We start from the raw sequence: 26,928 nt of genomic DNA, 5'->3' as shown, positions 1-26,928 counted from the left end.
CTCCCAGGGCAGGTACAGCACAGGTTAGATACAGAGTAAAGCTCCCTCTACACTGTCCCATCAAACACTCCCAGGGCAGGTACAACACGGGTTAGATACAGAGTAAAGTTCCCTCTACACTGTCCCATCAAACACTCCCGGGGCAGGTACAACACGGGTTAGATACAGAGTAAAGTTCCCTCTACACTGTCCCATCAAACACTCCCAGGGCAGGTACAACATGGGTTAGATACAGAGTAACGTTCCCTCTACACTGTCCCATCAAACACTCCCAGGGCAGGTACAACATGGGTTAGATACAGAGTAAAGCTCCCTCTACACTGTCCCATCAAACACTCCCAGGGCAGGTACAACACGGGTTAGATACAGAGTAACGTTCCCTCTACACTGTCCCATCAAACACTCCCAGGGCAGGTACAGCACAGGTTAGATACAGAGTAAAGCTCCCTCTACACTGTCCCATCAAACACTCCCAGGGCAGGTACAGCACGGGTTAGAAAGGGAAAAAGAAAATTAAATTTTATCCTCCCAATTTATAACTTTGGACTTAATTGTTACTCCTGAGTTGCATAGATCACCTGCACTAGGAAAATACAAGTGGCCACTCCCCATATTACAGTATGTTTATGGCACAGTACTTTTTAAACATCTGAATCTTTTTGTGAAGATGAACCGTGATACCAACGGTCAGACATATTTTGTTAGGACTCTGTCATTCTCCATACCTTCTTGGAGAAATAGTAATAGGGGACCTCCAGGCCCAGCAGGGCCTCATGGGAAACCATCTTGGCAAAACTGTCCTGCAGCAAGAGGCCATGTTCCTGTGTGCTGAAGAACGACACCACCATAACATCCACCTGTGGAAACGGGAGGGTGCAACAGAAAACAAGTTAGAATGATGCAAGGACCACAGGAAGGCTCCACTCCCTGAGGACCGAGAATGGATCAACTCCATATAATGAAGTGGAGTCACCAGGACTGCTGCCCCCTACAGGCAAATGCCAAAATGCCAGTGGGATAGTATTACACCACAATGACACTCTGCAGCCTGACTGCTGAAGCCACACAGTTCACTTCATTACTCATATTGTGTTCCATTTACATAGAAATTATAACTTAGAAACAGGCCATTCAGCCCAACCAGTCAATGTTGGCGTTTACCCTCCACATGAGTAAATAGTTGTAATCACATTTACTCACCTATATCCATTCAGCCCCTTTTCCTTCATCCCCCTCTCCAATTTAATCGTGAATGTTATCGTCATTTCTGCCTCAACCATTAACCCTGGAAGTGAATCCCACAGCCTCACAATTCTCTGAAGAAATTTCTCTTGCCCTCTGTTCTAAATCTCGAACATTTAATCTTGTATCTCTGGTCTCTCATTCTCGGCCACTCTAGAATCATAGGATGGTTACAGCACGGAAGGTGGCCATTTGGCCCATCAAGTCCATGCCGATTTTCAGCTAGTCCCACTTTCCCCATAGCCCTGCAAATTTCTTTCCTTCAGATACTTATCCAACTCCCTTTTAAAAGATAAAATTGAGTCTGCCTCCACCACCCTTTCAGGCAATGTATTCCAGATCTTAACCACTCGCTGCGTAAAAGTTTTTTCTTACGTCACCTTTGGCTCTTCTGCCAATCACCTTAAATCTGTGACCTCTGGTTCTCGACCCTTCTGCCAATGGGAACAGTTTCTCTCTATCGACTCTGTCCAGACCCCTGACGATTTTGAACACCTCTATCAAATCTCCTCTCCAAAGAGAACACCACCAGCTTCTCCAGTCTATCCACGTAACTGAAATCACTCATCCCTGGAATCATTCTCGTAAATCTTTTCTGCACCTTCTCGAAGGCCTTCACATCCTTCCTAAAATGTGGTGCCCAAAATTGGACACAGTACTCCAGCTGGGGCCAAACCAGTGTTTGATACAGGTTCATCATAATTTCCACACTTTTGCACTCTATGCCTCTATTTATGAAGCCCAGCATCCCGTAAGCCTTTTTAACTGCTTTCTCAACCTGTCCTGCCACCTTCAACGATTTGTGCACACATACCCCCAGGTCCCTCTGTTCGAGCACCCGCTTTAGGATTGTACCATTTAGTTTATATGTCCTCTCCTCATTCTTTCTACCAAAAGTCTACTTCACACTTTTCTGCGTTAAATTTCATCTGCCACATGTCCGCCCATTTCATCAGCCTGTTTATGTCTTCTTGAAGTCTATCACTCACCTCCTCACTGTTCACTATACTTCCAAGTTTTGTGTCATCTCCAAATTTTGAAATTGTGCCCTGTACACCCACATCCAAGTCATTAATATACATCAAGAAAAGCTACTACCAGAGACAGTCTGCTTCTATCAACCATGTCGCATCCCTTCATAATTTTAAACACCTCTATCAGGTCATCCCTTAATCTCCTCTGTTACAACCAAAAAAGACCCAACTTTTCAAGTCTTTCTTCATGTTTGTATTTCCTCATACCAGGCAGCATCCTAATAAATGTTGCTGCACCCTGTCGAAGCCTGAATTAGTGTGAAGCAGTTTGCCAGCAGACTACAGTCAATTATGTAGCCGCTTGATCGGTAGGATATTCTTTTTTCCTGCTCAGAATAATAGCAAGTTACGTCACTGTGACAGAACCATTGCCAGCACATTCAGCACATGGAGAGAGTGCAGTGAAGATTCACCAGACTGATACCTGGGATGGCAGGAATGATGTATGAGGAGAGATTGGGTCGATTAGGCTTATATTCGCTAGAGTTTAGAAGAATGAGAGGGGATCTCATTGAAACGTATAAAATTCTAACAGGACTAGATACAGGAAGGATGTTCCCGATGGCTGGGGAGTCCAGAACCAGGGGTCACAGTCTAAGGATAAGGGGTAAGCCATTTAGGACTGAGATGAGGAGGAATTTCTTCACCCAGAGAGTGGTGAACCTGTGGAATTCTCTACCACACAAGGCAGTTGAGGCCAATTCATTAAATATATTCAAGAAAGAGTTAGGTATATTTCTTAAGGCTAAAGAAATCAAGGGATATGGGGAGAAAGCAGGGACAGGGTACTAAATTTGGACGATCAGCCATGATCTCATTAAATGGCGGAACAGGCTCGAGGGGCCGAATGGCCTATTCCTGCTCCTATCTTTTATGTAACTATGTATCTATGCATGAATGCCAAGGGTTCTAATCACAGATGTCAAACACGGTTGAGAGTCACATCGTCGTATGAGTCGCTGGGGGGGGGGGGGGGGGGGGGGGGGGCGGCGGGAAAAGAGAGCCCTGCCACTGAGGGGGTGGAGGGGCCGGTTGTTTGTGGAGATGTTACAGTGGAGGAGCTTTAAATTACAAATGACAAGACTCTTTTTCCCCAAATCTGAGATTTTAAACTTCTGACAGAGTACCCACCTTGTTCTCTGCGCAATCGGTCTCCGTGCTTGCAGGCAGGTTTGACTGCTTTGTGCTTGAAACAGGCAGAAAGGCCTCGCACACAAACAGTTTGGGTTCATTCTGGTCCCAGAAATGGCTGATTGGATATCGTCCCAGCAGTTCACTCATCTCAGAACGCCCCCTGCAGAGTTAAACACAAATTACCCACAAGAACTCGTGACAAGACTAAAGCGTTTCTGTCCACACGAGATTAGTTACTGGATTATTTCTTGCTGTAATGGGGTACACACAGTCTGACAGGAAGGAAAGCTGCCATCCTGACCCAGTCTGGCCTATGTGATTCCAGTCCCACACCGCGGTTGACTCTGAAGTGGCATGGCAAGCCACTCCATTGTATCAAACCTTCATTTGTTGCTTCCCCTGCTCACCAACTAGCTGTTGCTCTTTTCACCACTACCCCCCCGGCCCTTGACCTCTCCCCCTTGAACACTTCAGCCTCATTACCTCCCTCTCGGCTTTCAAAAGCCTCCTAAAAACCTAACATGTCAGTGTTTGTTTCTCTTTCTCATCCTGTTCAGTGCCATTTTTCCCCGTGTCCTGTAAAGCACTCAGAGACGTGTTCCAGTTTGAGCAACACGATTGAAACGTAACTTGTGAGTAGTTTCCAGCTGCCCACAGCAACCAGAAGGGCGCGCTCTCATTCAGCAGCAACCCCAACTTACTCACTTTTTCATATCGCCCTCTTCCACACGAGGCATGGAACAGCCTTCACTGCTTGGTCGCCCACTTTCAAAGTCAAAGTAATTCAGAGTGTCCATCTCCACTTCATAGAAAAAGACCCTGGAATCTGGGGTGCCATTCGCCTGTGGGAAACACCAACACAATTCATCAGCAAATTCCAGGCTGAATTTCCAAACTAAACATCAATAAAACAGAACACAAAAGCGGAGTACCAACATTTCCCATTACAAGCACTGAACTTCAGTGGAGCAGGTCAATGAATTAATCAGGTGCCCGATAATGGAGCTCGTCAGAAGGACATGAAATGAGGAAAGATTACTCTAATTATAATACTAAGTTAAATCTTGCCCTGCTCACCTGCGCAGATTTTCTTCCAGTAGAATCTGGCGCAGGGCAGCAGAGTCTCGGAAATTCCCAACCCACACTGCTCCCCAGAATTTATAAAAGCAGGACTACAGCTACTAAAAGGTGAATGCTCGTTTCTTTATACCACTGTATAGAAAATGGTGAGACTGCTATCGTGTGCTGGGCAGTGCAGCTGGAACAACTGAAGCCCAGTTTCAGTGTTTGGATTGCTTGTGGCCCTGAATCTGTAAAGAACCAATTTGTTCCATTGTCACAACACAATGGTAGTTGTAGAACAAGCTTAATGAAACTCCAGGGACCAGCAGCGAGTGTTGGACTCAACTGCTCGTTATCCTGAATTGTAATTGTTCAGAGAAACCACACACAGCCATGCACTTAAATAGGAATATCACTCCTTCCCGGTCGGGCACGCCAAAGGCTCTAAAAGCAGGACCGTGGATGACTGGAAATCCACATGTAAAAATAAAGTCATAGAGTTATACAGCACAGAAAGAGGCCCTTCGGCCCATCGTGTCCATGCCGGCCATCAAGCCTTGTCTATTCTAATCCCATTTTCCAGCACTTGGTTCGTAGCCTTGTATGCTATGGTGTTTCAAGTGCTCATCTAAATGCTTCTTGCCTCTACTACCCTTTCAGGCAGTGAGTTCCAGATTCCAACCACCCTCTGGGTGAAAAAGTTTTTCCTCAAATCCCCTCTAAACCTCCTGCCCCTTACCTTGAAACGATGCCCCCTGGTTATTGACTCCTCTACTAAGGGGAAAAGTTCCTTTCTATCTACCCTATCTATGCCCCTCATAATTTTGTACACCTCAATCAGGTCCCCCCTCAGCCTTCTCTGCTCTAAGGAAAACAACCCCAGCCTGTCCAGTCTCTCTTCATAGCTGAAGCGCTCCAGCCCAGGTAACATCCTGGTGAATCTCCTCTGCACCCTCTCCAATGCAATCACATCCTTCCTATAGTGTGGCGACCAAAACTGCACACAGTATTCCAACTGTGGCCTAACTAGCGTTTTGTACAGCTCCATCATAACCTCCCTGCTCTTATATTCTATGCCTCGGCTAATGAAGGCAAGTATCCCATATGCCTTTTTAACCACCTTATCGACCTGTCCTGCTGCCTTCAGGGATCTATGTACATGCACACCAAGGTCCCTCTGATCCTCTATCCTTCCTAGGGTCCGACCATTCATTGTGTATTCCCTTGCCTTGTTAGTCCTCCCAAAATGCATCACCTCACACTCTTCAGGGTTAAATTCCATTTGCCACTGTTCTGCCCATCTGGCCAACCCGTCTATATCGTCCTGTAGCCTGAGGCTTCCCTCCTCGCTATTTACCACTCCACCAATTTTCATGTCATCTGCAAACTTACTGATCATACCTCCTACATTCATATCTAAATCATTAATGTACACTACAAACAGCAAGGGACCCAGCACCGATCCCTGCAGTACACCACTGGACACAGGCTTCCAGTCACAAAAACAATCTTTGACCATCACCCTCTGCCTCCTGCCACTAAGCCAATTTTGGTTCCAATGTGTCAAATTGCCCTGGATCCTGTGGGCTCTTACCTTCTTGACCAGTCTCCCATGCGGGACTTTGTCAAAAGCCTGACTGAAGTCCATGTAGACTACATCAACTGCACTACCCTCATCCACACACCTAGTCACCCCCTCGAAAAATTCAATCAAATTGGTTAGACATGATCTCCCCCTGACAAAGCCATGCTGACTATCCTTGATTAATCCATGCCTCTCCAAGTGGAGACTAATTCTGTCCCTCAGAATTTTTTTCCAATAATTTCCCTACCACTGATGTTAGGCTCACTGGCCTGTAATTCCCTGGTTTATCCCTACTACCCTTCTTGAATAATGGTACTACGTTAGCTGTTGTCCAGTCCTCTGGCACATCTCCTGTGGCCAGAGAGGTTCTGAAAATTTGTATCAGAGCCCCTGCAATCTCCTCCCTTGCCTCACACAGCAGCCTGGGATACATCTCGTCTGGGCCTGGGGATTTATCCACTTTTAAGCCCGCTAAAACCGCTAGTACCTCCTCCCTCTCAATAACTAATTTGTTCAAGTATATCACAATCCCCCTGCCTGATTTCTATGCCTACATCGTTGTTCTCCACAGTGAACACAGATGCAAAATATTAATTGAAAACCTCACCTACATCTTCCGGCTCTACACACAGATTGCCACTTTGGTCCCTAATGGGCCCTACTCTTTCCCTGGTTATCCTCTTGCCCTTAATATACTTATTATTAAACGCCTTGGGATTTTCCTTTATTTTGCCTGCCAGTGTTTTTTCATGCCCCCTCTTGGCTCTCCTAATTTCTTTTTTAAGTACCCCCCCTGCACTTTCTATACTCCTCTAGGGCTTCCACTGTTTTTAGTCCTTTGTATCTGCCAAAAGCCTCCCCTTTTTTACTAATCCATTCTTGTATATCCCTTGACATCCAGGGTTCCCTGGAATTGTTGCTCCCACCCTTGACCTTTGCGGGAACATGTTGGCGTTGTACTCTCTCTATTTCCTTTCTGAAAGACTCCCACTGCTCTGATGTGAATGGGCTGGAATTTTCTGGATGTAGGCGGGTTGGGAGCAGGGGGCCTCCGAGGTGGGCGGGAAACCCACGAGGCAGGGCTTGATTTGCATGTGAGGCCTCAGTTTCCCACCACCAGCCAGCCAGATTGAGAGGCTTGCTGGCTGCGGGCGGGTAGGCCTGCAGCTGCAGAGAGGGAGGGAAGTTTTGGTCCGGGGGAAGGCGAGGAGGTTGGTCGGGGATCGTGGGGGGCTTGATTGGGGAGGGGGGGGGTTGGTCGGCCAGGGATCAGGGGTTGGCCAGGGATCATTGGGGCAGGTGTGGGTCGGCGGGATCGTTCAGGGAGGGAGGAGAGGATCTGGGCTTGCCTCAGCAACATCGGTCGGGGGGGAGCTCCGATCGTGGGGGATGGGCTAGGCAGGGACCTTGGACCCAGGAGTTAGGTATAAAGCCACTTAACTCCTGGATCCAGCAGACCCAGTCTTGCTTTAACTGCTGGGTTTCACGAAATGTGTGAAACCCGTCCACATGCAGTTAAATACAAAGTGAAGGCTAAAAAGAGGCTTCCAGCCTCTTTATAATATTTAAATTGACGTACCGCCCCCTGGGAGCGGGTTGATCGCCCACCCCACCACAGTCACCCCACTGTTAAAACCAGAAGTGGGCAGGTTGGAGGCAGGATCAGGTCAAGCATCCCATTAAAAAAAAAAAAATTTAACTGCCCGCACGCTCCAAACCCACCCCCTTTTTTCAGCTTAAAATTCCGGCCATGGTGTCCACCTCCAACAGGAAACTCTCTTACTGTAACTAATAAATGCCTTACATTTGAATAAAAAGCACATCTAATTCGAGTCCTGCTGCATTAAATGTTTATGGAACTTGTCTCTGATTGGAGCAGGTGGCCCCGAGGGTAGGACTCTTTAGCCTTGGTTCCAGCCCACCTGGGAGAAGGGACTGTGCAGATAAAAACCGTGAGGAAGGCAACGGGAAACCACCTAATCTACTCTTCCCTAGGTAGTGACTCAAGAATCTCGTGTGCTAGGACTTGTCCTCAGGCAGAACACAACGGCCAGACAGACCTGCATTGTTCTTGTAACTCAGCATGATATCCTGTCACAGGCAACAATATCCACCCAGTGATCAGATGACTACATACAATGCTCTAGATTGGGGCCCGAGTATCATCTTTGTTGCACCTCTCTGTCCCTTCTCAAGGGTAATAGGATCCTTCCTGTTATTAGGTGGCTAGAACTGCTTACTGTACTCGGCTGGGGTCTGATCTATGCCTTATAAACAATACAACTTTTGATTTGCACTCTATCTCTCTGCGAGTGCAATCAGTACTCACTGATTCTACTGCAGCTAGTACTGATGGCTTCACAGATTTATTCACTTTAGTCCCAGATCTCTTAGAGTAAGGGTAGTCATTCCATTCATTTGTACGGTAGTCTGTCCCACTCGACATATTAGGAAAGATTATTTACATTACAGTGCCTACACGGTACATCAACTTTGCCAGATTGCCATTAATAACTTTAAAAATGCAAACATTGTGGGCACATTCATTGTGCTGTTACAGAGAACATACATTCCAATAAATTACAGAAATTACAGAAAGAATTTACAAGGAAAAAGAGCAAGACAGATGGGAGAAAATCAGCAAGAATGATAGCACAAGAGCGAGAGAAAACATATGCATCATGTGTCTCAGAAATGTCTCAAAGCACTTCACATAATATAAATATCTTCGAAGTGCAATGAACATCAGCAAATCCAGCAGGCACTCTGCACAGGATCCTGCAAAGAGACTGAATGGCCAGTAATGTGTTGGTTAAGGCCAGAAGTTCATGCGCTTCTTCAAATAATGCTGTGGGATTTTTAATGCCAACTGACCAACTGGAAAAGACATACAGGGCCTTGTTTTAATTTCTCATTTGTAAAGCGGCACCTCTGACAATACAGCACTCCCTCAGTACTGCAGTGGAGTGTCAGTGCAGACTGTGCGCTCAAATCCTGGAGCGGGGCTTTGATTAGTTTTCATTTAGATATATTGTAATTGCAGGAGTGATTCAGTGATCCTGTGCTCCCTGGGAGAGCGGGTCAGAAATGGGCTGACTGACAGTGTTGCAGCTGCGTCTCTGACCCGCTCTCCGTGAGTGCGGCTCCCGGCTGGAAGCACAGGGTTGTGGAATCACCCCTTATGTAAATTGTGTGACAGAAATAAACCCCCACTTCTCAAAGCTCGTGACAGAGTGCCACTGTCGAAACAGGCTTCATTCTCACTGCTGCCTGCCCAGGTGCCTAGGGAAGTCGGTTTGGAGCTGGCACACTTCCAGCTGCACTTACCCTGTTGACGAGAATGCTGACATTATTACCATTGGAGCTGCACTTCACCGATGTAATGCTCCCCAGATTGGGGACATGCTCTGCCAGGTTCTTAGTGTTACAGTGAGGCTTCGCTTCCCTGCAGAACAAAATGATCATCAGGTTAGGCCAGTGTCAGGGAACTGATATAAATTCATTGCCAGAACCACAGTGAAGCCTGAAGGATAGCCAGAACGAGTGGCATCACTTTCCCCAGTTACTGCAAACCACCAGCAGAGCATAATAATCATTACACACAACAGCTTGTCCCCAGCAGAGGAGAATGACCCTTTCAGCAACCTCTTCCCATGTAATTGTTGTGTTTTTTTTATTTAAGTCAAGCAAGATAATTATTCATTTGCACCATATACTATAAAAGGCAGCCTAACCAACAGGTGGAAAATTCAGGTAATGCATGTGCCTTTGAGACTTTCACAAGAAACCAATCATTTTCCATTCTTCCAGCGACAGGAGGTGTCCAAATGAGAGTACCTAGGTCCTAGTTTCCAGAGAGATAAGCAGGGTCACTCTGGGTTGAGGTGACTCCCAATGATCAAAGTTCAGACCTTGGGAGAACTCCCCTGCTCTTCTCCCAGCAGTGCTATGGGATTTTTTACATCCATCCGAGAAGGCAGACAGGGCCGCGGTTTAACATCTCATCCGAAAGACAGCACCTCCGACAGTGCAGCACTCCCTCAGTACTGCGCTGGGAGTGTCAGTCTAGATTATGTACTCAAGTCTCTGGAGTGGGGTTTGAACCTGTGGCCTTCTGACTCGATACGGGGGGGAAGGGGGGAAGGAGGGAGAAGAGTGCTACCACAAGGCAAACACCAAGTTTTTTTTTGCTATCCTCCTCTCCCGTGAAGGTATCGGTGTTTGCCGAGGTGAGGTTCCACAGTGTCAAGTTATTTTCCAGTGCCTTGTTCACGTGTGAAGACAGACAGCGAGTGCCACAAATGACTCAAACACAGGTCGTATCCAACCTCATAGATGATAAGGTAAAGAAAACTTGCATTTATATATTTTTTTTAAGTTCGTTTATGGGATGTGGGCATCACTGGCAAGGCCAGCATTTATTGCCCATCCCCAATAGCCCTCGAGAGGGTGGTGGTGAGCCGCCTTCTTGAACCACTGCAGTCCGTCTGGTGAAGGTACTCCCACAGTGCTGTTAGGGAGGGAGTTCCAGGATTTTGACCCAGCAACGATGAAGGATCGCGATATATTTCCAAGTCAGGATGGTGTGTGACTTGGAGGGGAACTTGGAGGTGGTGATGTTCCCATGCGCCTGCTGCCCTTGTCCTTCTAGGTGGAAGAGGTCGCGGGCTTGGGAGCTGCTGCCGAAGAAGCCTATAGCGCCTTTCACGACCTCAGGAGGTCCCAAAGTGCTTTACACAACTAACACTAACAACTATTGAAGGGCAGTCGCTGTTATAATGTAGATCCTAGATTATGTGCTCCAGTTATGGAGTAGAACTTGAACCCATAACCCTCTTACATCAAATGCAAAGCGCTATCCACTGAGACACAGAGGGACCTCAGGCATTGGTGCTTAATGTTTCGATTGTTTATCTTTGCTTGCGTTTGTAATGCAAGACATTGTTTACACGGCTCCTGACCTTCATAAATCGCAGTATCTTTATAATATCCCAATTGTAACCCCATAAGAGCCAATAATCTTAGACAGACACGCCTGAAAATGAAAGAACCCAGAGCCTGCGAACTCTAATCAGAGAGTCACAGCCCTGCGATACCTTCATGGGCAGCCTTGTGCTTCATGCCAGCACCCTCTAGTGTGCGAGGTGATTAATGTCTACAGTCCAGAGATTAAATATGTGTTCCAGTATCAGTGATGCTGTGTGTAACAATACTCAGAATAACCTCCACAGCAGCAGGGGGGTTTAGCAGAAACACACACAAAATAAGATCAGTGTGTGTCTTGTGAAACAGAAAATTAAAAAAAAGCAGGGATCTATCAAGCACTTTATAAAGACATCGAGCACAAGCTGGAATGAGGAGGTCCAAAGGCGTGAAGTGCATCACCCCCGTATCATAGCATAATACTGTAACGCCATGCTCAGTCTGTGGCACAACACTGAAACAAACAGGAAACCGGATTGATTTGATATTAACCTTCAAAAAACAACACTCCAGGAGATTTCTTTCCATTAATTTGATTGAAGACCTTCACATGTGCAGTGGTGGACCCATACGCCACCCACGGACTGCTTTAAAAAGCAATACAATTAGGAATAAACACAAAACTCTGTTTACTGAAATTCTCACAGCCCTGGACACCAGAAAGTTAATGATTCAATCTCAATGCAGTTGCTTTGATATATCCGACAGACCTGGCCTATTCTCGCATTCCTTCTATTTATTTCCCATTTCCAGCTTGGTTCTTTTTATTTTGAACAGCACTTCCCACATCTCTTTATCGTTCAAAGAAAGCAGTAACCTCAACATAGGAGCATGATGACAATGGAGGTTTTCTGGTTAAAACCTATAAATAGGTTTAATTCAAGTATCAGAATTGCATGCAATACCTGCGGGAAAGATCGAAGACCTTCACATGTGTCTTGTCTGTCGCCACCACCAGGAAGTTCCCACAGATGTGAAGGTGACAGGGGCTTCCCTCCGTCTCGTTGAACACGAGCAGCTGCTTGACTGTACCCTGAAAGGAAGAGCACACTCGGGACAGTCACAGCCAGCAAAAGGCATCAGACATCACACCAAGAGAATACAGCAGCTGCTCACTCATTCGAAGCACAGAGCCAAAAGGCACACTGAACAGAAAGTACTCCTCTTAACCTTCTTCAGAATGAACTCAGACTGATTTCGAAGAATGTGGACGGAGCTTGTTGGGTCTTTTTACCTTTCCTTCTTTAGAATGTTCTGCTCTTGTATTTACATAGCCTAACCCCCTATGCCTTTGAAGGTGTCTCGGTGAGCTTTTGGTCATGCACCCAGGATCGCAAACCCTGGCCTCGGAATTATTTTTAAGCTTCTGGAATTATTCTTACATCTCCACAGGATCTCGCTCCAGTCCTCAAAACATAACAGACTTTGTTCTGTTTTTAAACTATTAAGCACATTTATTAAACAATGAACTGAATATGCAATACATATATCAATTTAAATTAGAAACTGCATCACCCATCGTCTCACAGGGGTAACAAAAAGGTCACAATCTTTAAACTGTTCCTCTACAAACAACCTTTATATACACAGCTTCCTTACTTCTTGTCTGTTTTATGAGCTGCAGGACCTTGTTAATTCTGTCTGTGAAGATTTCAATTTGCTCGACAGCTCCAGTCAGTTTGTTCCTTTTTATACCCCTGGACTGGTGGCTGAGACTCATTAGAAATTCATAACTGCCAGCATTGTTCAAAGACCAACAGTCGGATCTGTGCCTTCTTCATTCCCTCCAACTGTGCCATGCATTGCGCTCAGTGTGTTCGACCCATGGCTTCCCCTGAATGGGAGGCTCTCTAGATTGAGGTGCCTGTGCTGGGTCAGGAGGTGTCCCTGCAACCGACTCCACCACATCCTCTGCTGCTGTGGCTCAGGGAAGGCCGACTCCCAGTTTCAAAACCTTACCAAAGTGGTTACTGTTCAAAAATTTCAGTCGGGTTAAAAGTCATTCAACCATCAGAGCGGAGTTTCACTAGTCTTCCATGCATGCACTTTTCAGCAGGTGTCACTGGACAGCAAACAGGAGAGGAAAGCTGCCGAGGGGTATCTGACAAATTGGCCACTCACCCACTGCCTTATGATATAAATATGACCTCTAACCTTTCTGTTGGACAAAGCACTGCTGCAATATGCAGGGCGAACACTTTTTGCACATTTCTATTGGTGCAATTATTGGGTTGCAAGGCTAAAAATTTTTTACAGCTGAATAGCAGGACCTGCGGTTTATATATGATACTAAAAGTGACAACCATTAGCTATAGAAACAGAAACATAGAAAAATAGGAGCAGTAGTAAGTCACTCGGCCCTTCGAGCCTGCTCCACCATTCAATATGATCATGGCTAATCCTCTATCTCAATACCATATTCCCGCTCTCTCCCCATACCCCTTCGTGCCTTTTGTGTCTAGAAAGCTATCTATCTCCTTCTTAAATATATTCAGTGACTTGGCCTCCACAGCCTTCTGTGGTAGAGAATTCCACAGGTTCACCACCCTCAGTGAAGAAATTTCTCATCTCAGTCCTAAATGTCCTACCCTGTATCCTGAGACTGTGACCCTTTGTTCTAGACCCCCCAGCCAGGGGAAACATCCTCCCTGCATCCAGTCTGTCTAGCCCTGTCAGAATTTTATACGTTTCAATGAGATCCCCTCTCATTCTTCTAAACTCTAGTGAATACAGGCCTAGTCGACCCAATCTCTCCTCATAGGGCAGTCCTGCCATCCCTATAAAAGGCCACGATTACAACGGGAAGTACAAAGCTATTTTAAACAGCTATTGAGAGGATTTCTACATGTCTGGATCCCAGCACATAATGAAGTGCATTGAGTGGTGACAATACTGGTGCAGAATGCAAGCAAGTACTCTTAAAAGAAAGTGCCTCTTACAATATGTCCCAAAGCACAAACTGCTCCCAAACTCAACAGGGGAACATAATGCCTTTTGAAAAAAATTCTAAAGGAGATCCGTCTGGAAAGACGATATCAAAATTGGAATGGTAGCCAAGTACTCCTGAAGTAGAGCACCACCAATACTGAAGGGCAAATGAAAGCCTTACGCTTACCTGCAGGGTGCGAACCTGCACGCGGTTTGGCTCCACAGTGTAAATGCTCTCTTCGTGGACAGCCACAACACAAGAATCACAGGGAAACGAGCCTGGAACAAAACCCACAGCGCACATTATATTCTGACAAGCTTTTAGAACGTAGGAAATGCAACAGTCAAAGAGGTATGGGAGGTGAGGCGGGGCCAATCACAAGGAGCATTCCACCCACAGGGTTCCCAGCCACAGAATTCATTTCTCCAGGGACAGCGGGCTCCATTAATGTCCCCAGGGGCAGCAGGCTCCCATCACATGGATGCAATTACACAATTCATAATTTTTATATACAAAATTAATTTTGTTCACAGACCAGTTTTGATTGTTAAACACAATTACATAGAAGATAGGAGCAGAAGTAGGCCATTCGGCCCCTCAAGCCTTTAATGAGATCATGGCTGATCAAGATTCTTGCAAATGTTTGGAGATGAAGAGCAGCCCCTTTGTCTTTCTGTCTCAGTGCCAGGAAACCCATTGTATTAATGCAGCAACTGCTCAATTCCACCTGAAAAAGCAAATTATACATTACCTGCATTTCTCAGCGATGGCCCAAACAGTTCGAAAACGGTGGTGTGTTTCCCATTCCACACCACTACTGTCTCCTGCAACAACAGAAAACAGAGCTTTCACTCACAGCAGTGCCAGGCTCTCCAAACCAGGGCTGTGATCAGCCCAGAGTTTTAACCTACAGTCATAATTGGAGTCAAGAACCACCATTAAACATCTCCATGGTGCATTGTAAACTCTCAAAATGGCAACTAAACACGTTTTTACAGCTGCAATTCAAATCTGGAGCAGAGTATCATTCTCAAGGTCATGGAGGGACCTGGCAAAAACCTTACTAAATAGCAGACTCAAACAGAACTGCAACAAGATACAGGGGAGTGGGATTAATTGGATAGCTCTACCAAAGAGCTGGCATTGGCATGATGGGCCAAATGGCAGTCTATGATTGCATATGAGGCTGGCCATCACTGTGCGCGTCCACAGGTCCCCATCCCATGAACAAGGCACCCTCACTCGACAGGGTCCCCATCCCATGAACAAGGCACCCTCACTCTACAGGGTCCCCATCCCATGAACAAGGCACCCTTCACTCTACAGGGTCCCCATCCCATGAACAAGGCACCCTCACTCTACAGGCTCCCCATCCCATGAACAAGGCACCCTCACTCTACAGGGTCCCCATCCCATGAACAAGGCACCCTCACTCTACAGGGTCCTCATCCCATGAACAAGGCACCCTTCACTCTACAGGGTCCCCATCCCATAAACAAGGCACCTTCGCTCTACAGGGTCCTCACCCCATGAACAAGGCACCTTCGCTCTACAGGGTCCTCACCCCATGAACAAGGCACCTTCGCTCGACAGGGTCCTCACCCATGAACAAGGCACCTTTGCTCTACAGGGTCCCCATCCCATGAACAAGACACCCTCACTCTACAGGGTCTCCCACCCCATGAACAAGGCACTCTTCTATCAACAGAATTTTCCAAATACAAGACACTCTGTTCACAGGCACCCTTTAATTGTGTGTGCACGGCTCACCTCCCACTACATTTAGTAATGAAGGACAGCGCATTCACTACATCAACCCATTGAAGTATACTTAAATAAACCAAAATGTGAAAGAAATGAAGTGAGAGAGTAATATGTTGTTACAGAGCTTTAACTCTAACAGCACGAAATGCCATGTGCTGGCACACATCAACTTCCATCCATAGCTCCAGGGATATACAAACAAGCCTATTCTGATGACTATGTGAAAGTGAAGCATGTGTTTCAGGCCCTTACCTTGGTGACATAAACCCCTTTGACATGCATGTCTGTACGAAGCATCTGCTGGTTTCCGGAGGAGAAGAAGTTGAGGCTCAGCTGGTTAGGAGCCACCTGCATGGCCGCTACTTGCTGGTTGAAATGAGCAGACATCACCTGCTCACTAAGGATAAGGACCGTGCCAGCACTGTTCACAGACAGGAGGTTCTTACTGGAGCCCCACTAAACAAACAGCAGACATACACAGGTTACAAAAGGTGGCAAGTAATCAGACAACTCTCACTTTCACCACTAAACATTCAGGACAATTAGGGTCCAGTACCGGGTGTGTAACACATACCATTTAATTCAACACTTCCGCAAAATAAGTGCACTGTAAATAACGTGTAGTGTACCAGAGGCTGCAGAAGAACAAGTGCCAGAGTGCAACATAGTTGGAACATTACCAGCTGTGTCACATGCAGACAGGGCAGTGGTTTTGCACCCAATCATCTGATAAGTTTCTGGTCTTGGCTCCACCATCACGGTGAGGAGCTGAGTGAAGAGAATTACCTCAAGCTACTCTCACACACCTTGCAATCAGCAGCAATGGCAACACTAACTGAAACCTTCTGTACAATGGGGTTTATCAGTTTAATTTGAAAACAGGAAACCCTAAATATATCCGAAGCACAGCAGGAGAAGGCAGCCCCTGCAGACATTCCCATTTTTCCAGACCACATCTTGAGGTCCTTTCTCAGCGAGACTGGCAAATTACTCCTGAATCTGATCTGAAGTCTATTAGGAGCCACACTGAGATTACTCCACTCATCTCTTTTAGACATGTTGGAACACCAACAACATTTGATTTCTCCCTAAAATCTCATTCATGGTGCACAAAGAATTCCATTAGTTAAATATATTCTCAGAATATACATTTAGGTGCAAAGGTAGGTATAACAGCTGCACTGTTAGACCACACATGATGTCCAGCAAGTAAACCAAATCCCTCTACACAGAGGCACGTCTGGGTGCCAGAATCAAGGGAATGGTGACTGATATAACCAGCAGCAGTCAGACACGCGCCAGGCAGTGGTGGAAGACTAGGTCCTTTGCTCATGGACAGCAGGGTGCATATGCTGTGTGGCACTGCTGGTGAGATCAGAGCGAGTGTGTTCTTCTCCTCCATTACCTTGATATGTGTGATATTTCCTTCGAGATCAATTGGCGCTTGTAGTTTCCATTGGTCTTTCCCCTCCATTCTCCAACCACTCATACTGCTGACCAGAGCCTTTCGCCACATAGCAACCTGTCCCTTACTGGTGCCGGCTGCTAGGATACCTAGGAAACATCAAGTTATTCTTCCAATCAGATCTCTCATACAGTAAGGAGTGAGTGACTTAGCAATTTCTGATTAAGCCTCCGATTTTATTTGTCAACCTTTTTTTTTTTTTTTTTAAAAAGGTGACACTTGGATCAGTCCCAGTATCGCAGTGGGAAACTAAGAACAAGGTGCCTCCTTGGAGCTCAGAATATTTACACTTTTTAAAAATAAAAAGACAATTCTGGTAAGTAATCTCTCTATTCTATAAAATGCAAGAGGAGTCCGCAACCAAAACCAATTTCTTATACATACTGGAAAAAGTCACCTGATACAGTACAATCGGGGCACGCCCTTTGGCTGGGAAATAATGAGATATTTGGAGTGTAATACCGACAAATAATGCTTCGTATTAAATCACTACTATCAAAGAGGCAGTGGCGAGAGTACAATGATTCAACTTGGACCACAAGCAGTCTTTCTGGTTATCAAATGTTGTACAAATGATCAAAATAATTAATACAATATACAGATTTTTAAATCAGCAAAAGATCAGCTTACTGGTGACTACTGTGTGCACGTTGTACACAATGGGTTAAAGGGCCTGCCAGTGAACCTACTGGGAAAGCAGGTCCCTTTTTCTACTATCAATGTTAGCTGCCCAGTTAATAGCCAAATAGTTCAGATACATCACCATGTTTGTTAAACGCCTGCAGAGCTGGCTTTGGTTGTGTCTGCTGACTAACCCAACTCTAGAATCTCACACAGTCTAAATGTTCCCATCCTCAGGATTGCTTTGAGAAGGCTGGCAGTGACCCGAATCAGATTCCATTCCAACTCAAACCAGTATAACACCAGTGACCGACGAGAAGTGAATTTAAAAGGATCTCCATCGGAGCAGATGGAAAGGAGACCAAGTGGCACACTTTGGGACCTCGGTATAAATCTAGCCCAGACTGATGGGATGATCGTGTCCTCTGTCTGCTGGGTATGGGTCCTATTTGGGTGTCTTGGCTCAGTGGCAGCACTCTTGCCGAGTCAGAACGTTGCAGGTTCAAGCCCCACCACAGACTTGAGCCCATAATCTAGAATAACATTTCAGCACAGTACTGAGGGAGTGCTACAGTGTCAGACGAGACATTAAACTGAGGCCTCGGCTGTCTTAAGGTAGACGTAAAAGATTCCATGCACTATTTGAAAAGCAGGAGATCTCCTAGTCAACATTCCTCCCTCGACCAACACCATCAAAGACAGTTTAACTGGCCATTCATCTCATTTCAATTTGTGGGAATCGATTGCCACATTTGCCTACATAACAACAGTGACTGCACTTTAAAAAAATAATTCATTGGCTGCGAAGCACTTGGAGATGCTCTGAGGGTGTAAAAAAAGCACTATATAAATACAAGAAGTCCTGTCTTTACACTGAAGACATCCTCCATCATGTTGTGTGGCACTACCACCGTGTTGCAGAGCGGGATTAAACGGAATGGACTTGAACAGAGTGTTTTATTTGGGAATTTGGAAAGAACAGGAATTTGGAGATGAGGGTGAAGGAGTTGCTGCTTTTTGGCTATACTACTTGTGTTATGTTAACTTATGTTACAGGTGGATATTTAATTTCAGTACCCTTAACTTAATCTAGATCAAGTAAGTAGTCAAGAAACTACACTGTAAACTAAGTTACCGAATTACAAATTTAATTACATAAAACAAGGTCACATAGGGATGGCAGTGCAGGTGGTGTGCTGCAACTGCAGCATGTGGGAGTTTGTGGAGAGCATTGTGATCCCGGACAAACACGTTTGCAGTAAGTGTCTGCATCTTGAGGAACTTCAGTTCAGAGTTTCTGAGCTGGAATCTGAGGTTCAGGCATTGCGGGGCATCAGGGATGGGGAGAGTTATCTGGACACTTTGATCCAGGAGGCAGTCACACCCCTTAGAATAGATAGTGGTACAGGTCTGGTTAGTGGTCAGGGACAGGAGGGTGTGACTGCAACTCAGGCAGGTAAGGGGACCCCAGGTGCAGCCTCAGCCTTTGCCCTTGTCCAACAGGTATGAGGTTCTTGCTGCCTGTGTGGATGAGGGAAAAGCCTGCAGGGTGGATGAGCAAGTTGACCATGGCACCATGGTGCAGGAGACCATTCAAGTGGGGGGAGTGAAAGGGAATGTAGTTGTGGTAGGGGACAGTATAGTCAGGGGGATAGATACTGTTCTCTGCAGCTGTGACCGAGAGTTCCGAAGGTTGTGTTGCCTGCCCAGTGCCAGGGTTAATGACATCTCCTCGTGGCTGGAGAAGAACTGGGAGTGGGAGGATCCATTTGTCGTGGTCCACGTAGGAACCAATGACATAGGTAGAACTAGGAATGAGGTTCTGCTGAGGAAGTTGGAGGAGCTAGTAACCAAATTAAAAAGCATAACTTCAAAGGTAATAATCTCTGGATTGTTACCCGAGCCACATGCAAATTGGCGTAGGGACAAACAGATTAGAGGTTTAAATGTGTGGCTCAAAGAGTGGTGTGGAGGAAGGGGTTTCAGTTCATGGGGCACTGGCACCAGTACTGGGGAAAGAGGGAGCTGTTCCGTTGGGCTTCACTTAAACCGGGCTGGGACCAGTGTCCTGGTAAACCGAATAACTAGAGCAGTAGACAGGGCTTTAAACGAATGAAGGGGGAGTGGGTGGATTCAGGAAAGAGTAAATTTAAAAGCAGCGAGAGGGATGTCAAGGCGCTAGAGCAGAGTAGAGTTTTGGGTAAAAAAAAGCAGAATGGGTCAGGAAGGGACAGAGAGAGTAACAAAGATAATAAGACATCAGGGAGTTGTTTATATAGGCCCCCAAACAGTAGTTGTAATGTAATGTAGGGCAGAGTATAAATCAGGAAATTAGAGGCACATGTAACAAAGGTAATACAGTAATCATGGGGGACTTTAATCTACATATAGACTGGGCAAACCAAATTTGCAGTAATAGTGTGGTGGACGAATTCATGGACTGCAGGCAAGATAGTTTTCTAGATTAGTATGTTAAGGAACCAAATAGGGGACAGGCTATTTTAGATCTAGTATTGTGGAATGAGAAAGGGTTAATTAATAACCTTGTAGTAAAGGGGCCTTTAGGGAAGAGTGACCAGAATATGATAGAATTTTATATTGAGTTTGAAAGTTAGTTAAATCTGAAACTAGGGTCTTAAATCTAAACAAAGCAACTACAGTACGTAGGTATGAGGGGTGAGTTAGCTAAGGTAGATTGGGAAACTACATTAAAAGATATGACAGTAGACAAGAAATGGCTAGCATTTAAAGAATTAATACATAGTTTACGACAAATATTGATGCGCTATCAACAATACCAAAGACTACGAGATGGACTTATATGAAGTAGGCTTTTATTGACTAAGAACTAGAGCATACCTCTGCTAGTGAATCCATCCTAAGAGCTCCCGGGGGAAGGGTGGTGAGTCACCTTTATACCCGGGCTTAGGGGTGGAGCCAGGGGCTGAGACATGCCTGGACTTGTACAGGGTTAACAGTGGTTTACCACACAGGCATGTACAGGTTAACAGTGGTTTACCACATTCACCCCTCGTTTCAGAGTCCGGCGGGGTGAAGTGTTTCAAAAGTTCGTATACGAAAGTCTCTCCGGGGGTCTTGTCTGCCGTAATGATCTTCGTGGTGCCGGTTGCGGCGGTTCTTTGCCCACGGCCGCTTCTCGCGTGGGACGGAGCACTGGCGTGTCGTCCTCTCGGGGTAGGGATGGCACCGGCATGTCGTCAGTTTGTGGTAGACACCCCGGTGGTGCGTCGTGGGTAGTGGTGGTGGGTGGAGGTGGTGGATGGTGATCGATGGTGTTTCGGGTGGTACCCGAGGGTGCGAGGTCTCGAATTGAGACTGTGTCCTCCCGCCCGTCAGGATACGCCACGTAGGCGTACTGTGGGTTGGCGTGGAGGAGGTGAACCTTTTCGACCAGGGGGTCCGTCTTATGGCTCCTCACGTGTTTCCTGAGCAGGACGGGTCCCGGAGACGTCAGCCATGACGGTAGTGATGTCCCCGAGGTGGATTTCCTGGGGAAGACGAACATCTTCTCGTGAGGGGTGGCGTTTGTGGCAGTACAGAGCAGTGATCGTATGGAGTGGAGCGCATCGGGGAGGACATCTTGCCAGCGGGAGATTGGGAGGCCCTTGGATTTTAGGGCGAGCATGGCGGTCTTCCACACCGTTGCGTTCTCCCTCTCTACCTGTCCGTTACCCCGGGGGTTGTAGCTGGTAGTCCTGCTCGTGGCTATGCCCTTCTCGAGCAGGTACTGGCGCAGCTCGTCGCTCATGAACGACGAGCCCGTCGCTGTGGATGTAATTGGGGAAGCCAAATATGGCGAACAGGTCGTGGAGGCACCTGATGACTGTGGCGCTGGTCATGTCCGGGCAGGGGATGGCGAAGGGGAAACGGGAGTACTCGTCAATAATATTGAGGAAGTACGTGTTGCGGTCAGAGGAGGGAAGGGGCCCCTTGAAATCGACGCTGAGACGTTCGAAGGGGCAGGTGGCTTTAATCAGGTGTGCCCTGTCTGGCCTATAAAAATGCGGTTTGCATTCGGCACAGACCTGGCAGTTCCTGGTCATGGTCCTGACCTCCTCCATGGAGTAAGGCAGGTTGCGAGCTTTAATAAAGTGGAAGAACCTGGTGACCCCCGGGTGGCAGAGATCATTGTGGAGGGTCCGTAGCCTATCGACTTGTGCGTTGGCACATGTCCCACGGTATAGGGCGTCTGGGGGCTCATTAAGTTTCCCGGGCCGGTATAAGATATCGTAGTTGTAGGTGGATAACTCGATCCTCCACCGCAATATCTTATCATTTTTGATTTTCCCCCTTTGTCTGTTGTTAAACATAAATGCTACTGACCGTTGGTCAGTGAGCAGGGTGAAACGTTTACCGGCCAGGTAATGCCTCCAGTGCCGTACAGCCTCCACTATCGCCTGGGCCTCCTTCTCGACTGAGGAGTGTCGAATTTCGGGGCCCTGGAGGATCCGTGAAAAGGCCACGGGTCTCCCCGCCTGGTTAAGGGTTGCGGCTAGGGCGAAGTCGGATGCATCGCTCTCCACTTGGAAAGGGATGGACTCATCCACTGCGTGCATTGTGGCCTTCACAATGTCCTCTTTTATGAGGGTGAAGGCCGCACGGGCCTCTGCCGTCAGGGGGAAGGAGGTTGACTTGATGAGGGGCCGGGCTTTGTCCGCATAGTTGGGCACCCACTGGGCATAGTAAGAGAAGAACCCTGTGGTAAACCACTGTTTGTATTCCACTGTGTAAGCCTGTTAGTTACTCGCTTAACCTCAGTCTTTTGAGTGATTGATAGCGCATGAAACCCTAGGCATCTCTTCAGGGCTTTTAGGCAGTTGGGGGGGGGGGGGGGTAGTTCCAGGAGGGGGCGCATTCGGTCGGGGTCGGGGCCGGGGCCGATGACTCAGTTTTCCACCACGCAGCCAAGAATAGCGAGGCGCGCGGTGCGGAACATACATTTTTCTCTGTTGTATGTCAGATTCAGCCGTTGGGCCGTACGGAGGAATTTTTCTAGGTTGGCGTCGTGGTCCTGCCGGTCATGGCCGCAGATGGTGACATTGTCTAGATAGGGGAAGGTGGCCTGCAGCGCGTTCTGGTCAACCATCCGGTCCATCTCCCTTTGGAAGACCGAGACCCCGTTGGTGACGCCGAAGGGGACTCGGAGGAAGTGGTAGAGGCGACCGTCAGCCTCGAAGGCCGTGTACTGGCGGTCCTCAGGCCTGATGGGGAGCTGGTGGTATGCAGACTTCAGATCAATCGTCGAGAATACCCGGTATTGTGCTATCTGGTTGACCATGTCAGATATGCGGGGAAGTGGGGATGCGTCTAATTGCGTGTATCGATTGATCGTCTGGCTGTAATCAATAACCAGGCGCTGTTTTTCGCCGGTCTGCACTACCACCACTTGGGCTCGCCATGGGCTGGTGCTGCCCTCGATAATCCCTTCCCTCAGGAGTCTTTGTACTTCTGATTTAATAAAGCTCCTATCCCCGGCACTGTACCGCCTGCTTTTAGTAGCAATTGGCTTGCAGTCTTTGGCGAGGTTAGCGAACAACGGAGGGGGGGGGGGGGGGGGGTTTGACCTTCAGGGTGGACAGGCTGCATACTTTGCGCGGCGCCGTGTTTAAATTCTGCTGGCTGCAGACTGTAAGTGGGGGCAGGGGCCCGCCATATGCCATCGTGATGCTCTCCAGATGGCACTGGAAGTCTAATCCTAGCAGTACGGGAGCGCAGAGCTGTGGCAGGATGAGGAATTTAAACTCTCTGTACTCCATGCCGTTCACTGTCAGAGTCGCTACACAGTAGCCGCCGACGTCCGCCGTATGGGACTTTGAGGCCATAAAGACCTGGTGGCGTGTGCGCATAACCGATAGGGAGTAGCGTCGCACCGTGTCGGGGTGGATGAAGCTCTCCGTGCTTCCGCAGTCGAAAAGGCAATTTGTGGCATGGCCATTTACCTTTACGTTCATCATGGACCTGGCTAGTTGATGGGGCCGAGATTGGTCCAGGGTGATGGAGGCCATTGTCGAGGTCGGTGGGTTGCTGTAGTATTCGCCCGCGCTGAGGGCCTGGTCCTGAGATGGTGTCCAAGATGGCGGCTCCCCCTCGGCTGGTGGTGTCCAAAATGGCGGCCCGCACGGCTCACACGTGGTTGGTGGGGTCCAAAATGGCGGCCTGTACGGTTCACACGCGGCGCTGCTGGAATTGGGGGTCGATTTCGCCTTGCACACTCTCGCATAGTGGCCTTTCTTGCCGCATTTGGAGCAGGTCGCGTCCTTTGCTGGGCATTGCTGTCTGGGGTGCTTGGCCTGGCCGCAGAAGTAGCATTTCTGGCCTCTGGTCATTGCAGCTGTAGTTGGGCTGCTGGCGGCTTGTGGCCTTACCGGGTCCCAAGATGGCTGCTCCCGTGGCGTCCACGTGGCCATCCGGTCAGGGGGGTAGGCGTCCATGTTCTGGAGGGCCACGTCTAACGAGTTAGCGAGGGCCACCGTCTTCTGCAGGTCGAGCCCCCTCTGTTCCAGCAGCCTCTGCCGAGTATAGTTGGACCTGATGCCGGCTACGTAGGCGTCTCGGATCAGGTCTTCCGTGCATTCCTTGGCCGTCACCGCTTTGCAATTACAGTCCCGGCCGAGGACTCTCAGTGCCAGTAAATATTCAGCGCCCGATTCCCCGGGACGCTGTTTTCGGGTAGCCAGGAGGTGTCTGGCGTAGACCTCGTTAACAGGCCTCACGTATTGTTCCTTTAGCGTCGCGATGGTGGCCGCGTAAGTAGTGGCGTCTCGGATGATCGAGTGGACTCGGTGGCTCACCTGTGAGTTCAAGACAAGCCGTTTCGCGTCATCTGTAGTGACAGTAGTGCTGGAGGCCTCCAGGAAGGCTTCGAAACAGCTCAGCCAGTGTTCAAAGTTATTGGCTGCATCTGCTGCTTGAGGATCCAGGTCTAAACGTTCCGGCTTCAAGATTTGCTCCATGTTGAAAATTAGTCAATAAAATTGATGTGCTACCAAAGACTACGAGATGGACTTATATGAAGTAGGCTTTTATTGACCAAGAACTAGAGCATGCCTCTGCTAGTGAATCCATCCTAAGAGCTCCCGGGGGAAGGGTGGTGAGTCACCTTTATACCCGGGCTTAGGGGTGGAGCCAGGGGCTGAGACATGCCTGGACTTGTACAGGGTTAACAGTGGTTTACCACACAGGCATGTACAGGTTAACAGTGGTTTACCACAAATATACATTCCTTTAAGGCACAAAAATTCAGCAAAGGAGGACCAAGTAATTGATAAAGAAGTGGAAAATAGAATGAGAGTAAACTAGCGAGAGACATAAGAAGAGTGTAAAAGCGTCTATAGGTATGTAAAAAGGAAAAAATTAGCGAAAGTAAATGTGGGTCCCCCTTACAGGCTGAGACAGGAGAAATTATAATATGGAATAAAGAAATGGCTGAGAAATTAAACAAATACTTTGTCTGTCTTCACGGAAGACGCAAAAAACTTAAATAGTGGAGAACCAAGCGAGAATGAGGAACTGAAAGAAATTATTAGTAAAAAAAGTGCTCAAGAAATTAGTGGGACTGAAAGCCGATAAATCCCCTGGACCTGATGGCCTACATCCTGGGGTTTTGAAAGAGGTGGCTATAGAGATAGTGGATTCGTTGGTTGTCATTTAGCAAAATTCCATAGATTCTAGAACAGTTACCTGCAGATTAGAAGGCAGCAAATGTAACCCCACTATTTAAGAAAGGAGGGAGAGAAAACTGGGAACTACAGACCAGTTAGCCTGACATCAGTAGTGGGGAAACTGCTAGAATTTATTATTAAGGACGTGGTAACAGGGCACTTACAAAATAATAGGATTGGGCAGAGTCAACACGGATTTATGAAAGGGAAATCGTGTTCGGCAAATCTGTTTTTTGAGGTTGTAACTTGCAGAATAGATAAGGGGGAACCAGTGGATGTAGTGTACAGGAAACTTTGTGCTATCCGGCACCGACGGGACCGAGCTGTTGCTGTTCCCTCAAAACTGCCAGACAAACCAGCGTTAATGTTGAAGCATACCGTATCTGGCAACAAACACTGACAGCTTCTAAACAGTCGGCCGTACCGTGGAAGCGTCTCTGTCGCTTAGCAACAGCTTCAGAGAGACTTTGCAGAGCCTGACTGTTGAAAAAAAAGCCACGAGAAGAAAAAAAACCTAACAAAACGGCTCCTGATTTTTGCCGGTGGCTCGAGCTTGCCGGACATTGAGCCTCCAGATAACACAAAGTTTCCTGTATTTGGATTTTCAGAAGGCATTCGATAAGGTGCCACACAAGAGATTATTAAACAAAATTAGGGCTCATGGGATTGGGTGTAATATACTAGTCCAAAAGCAAAATACTACAGATGCTGGAAATCTGAAATAAAAACAGAAAATGCTGGAAATACTCAGCAGATCAGGCAGCATTTGTGGAGAAAGAAACAGAGTTAACGTTTCAGGTCAATGACCCTTCTAACATGGATTGAGGATTGGTTAATGGACAGGAAACAGACAGTAGGAATAAACGGGTCATTTTCGGTTTGGCAGACTGTAACTAGTGGGGTACCGCAAGGATCAGTGCTTGGGCCTCAGCTATTCACAATCTACATCAATGATTTGGATGAGGGGACCAAATGTAATATATCCAAGTTTGTTGATGATACAAAGTTGGGTGGGAATGTAAGTTGTGAAGAGGATGCAAGGAGGCTTCAAGGGGATATAGACAGGCTAAGTGAGTGGGCAAGAACATGGCAAATGGAATATAATGTGAAGAAATGTGAAGTTATCCACTTTGGTAGGAAAAATAGAAAAGCAGAGTATTTTTTAAATGGTGAGAGATTGGGAAATGTTGGTGTTCAGAGGGACCTGGGTGTCCTTGTACACACATCACTGAAAGTTAACATGCAGATACAGAAAGCAATTAGGAAAGCAAATGGTATGTTGGCCTTTATCACAAGAAGATTGGAGTATAAGAGTAAAGACGTCTTACTGCAATTATATAGGGCCCTGGTGAGATCACACCTGGAGTATTGTGTACAGTTTTAGTCTCCTTACCTAAGGAAGGATATACTTGCCATATAAGGAGTGC

The 26,928-nt window shown here is 47.2% G+C and overlaps 1 protein-coding gene across 4 annotated transcripts in view; it reads right to left on the bottom strand.

The window, feature by feature from the left end:
* ift140 (intraflagellar transport 140 homolog (Chlamydomonas)) overlaps nucleotides 1–26,928 on the bottom strand; it is a 184,738-nt gene that overhangs the window by 121,037 nt on the left and 36,773 nt on the right. For all 4 annotated transcript variants that reach the window (XM_086000949.1, XM_086000950.1, XM_086000951.1 and 1 more), the window contains 9 exons: nucleotides 17,139–17,287; nucleotides 15,986–16,189; nucleotides 14,721–14,793; nucleotides 14,156–14,247; nucleotides 11,946–12,073; nucleotides 9,385–9,502; nucleotides 4,116–4,252; nucleotides 3,408–3,570; nucleotides 726–857 (listed from right to left, as the gene is read on the bottom strand). In XM_086000949.1, the coding sequence (XP_085857075.1) occupies nucleotides 726–857; nucleotides 3,408–3,570; nucleotides 4,116–4,252; nucleotides 9,385–9,502; nucleotides 11,946–12,073; nucleotides 14,156–14,247; nucleotides 14,721–14,793; nucleotides 15,986–16,189; nucleotides 17,139–17,287 (1,196 nt within the window). The remainder of the gene's footprint in view (nucleotides 1–725; nucleotides 858–3,407; nucleotides 3,571–4,115; nucleotides 4,253–9,384; nucleotides 9,503–11,945; nucleotides 12,074–14,155; nucleotides 14,248–14,720; nucleotides 14,794–15,985; nucleotides 16,190–17,138; nucleotides 17,288–26,928) is intronic.

This window comes from Somniosus microcephalus, chromosome 11 (assembly GCF_052327205.1).
Source record: "Somniosus microcephalus isolate GS21.2 chromosome 11, FLI_Smic_1.0, whole genome shotgun sequence".
Taxonomy (NCBI): Eukaryota; Metazoa; Chordata; class Chondrichthyes; order Squaliformes; family Somniosidae; genus Somniosus; species Somniosus microcephalus.
Note: the sequence above shows the minus strand (reverse complement) of the source record. Positions and strands in the feature narration are given on the sequence as shown.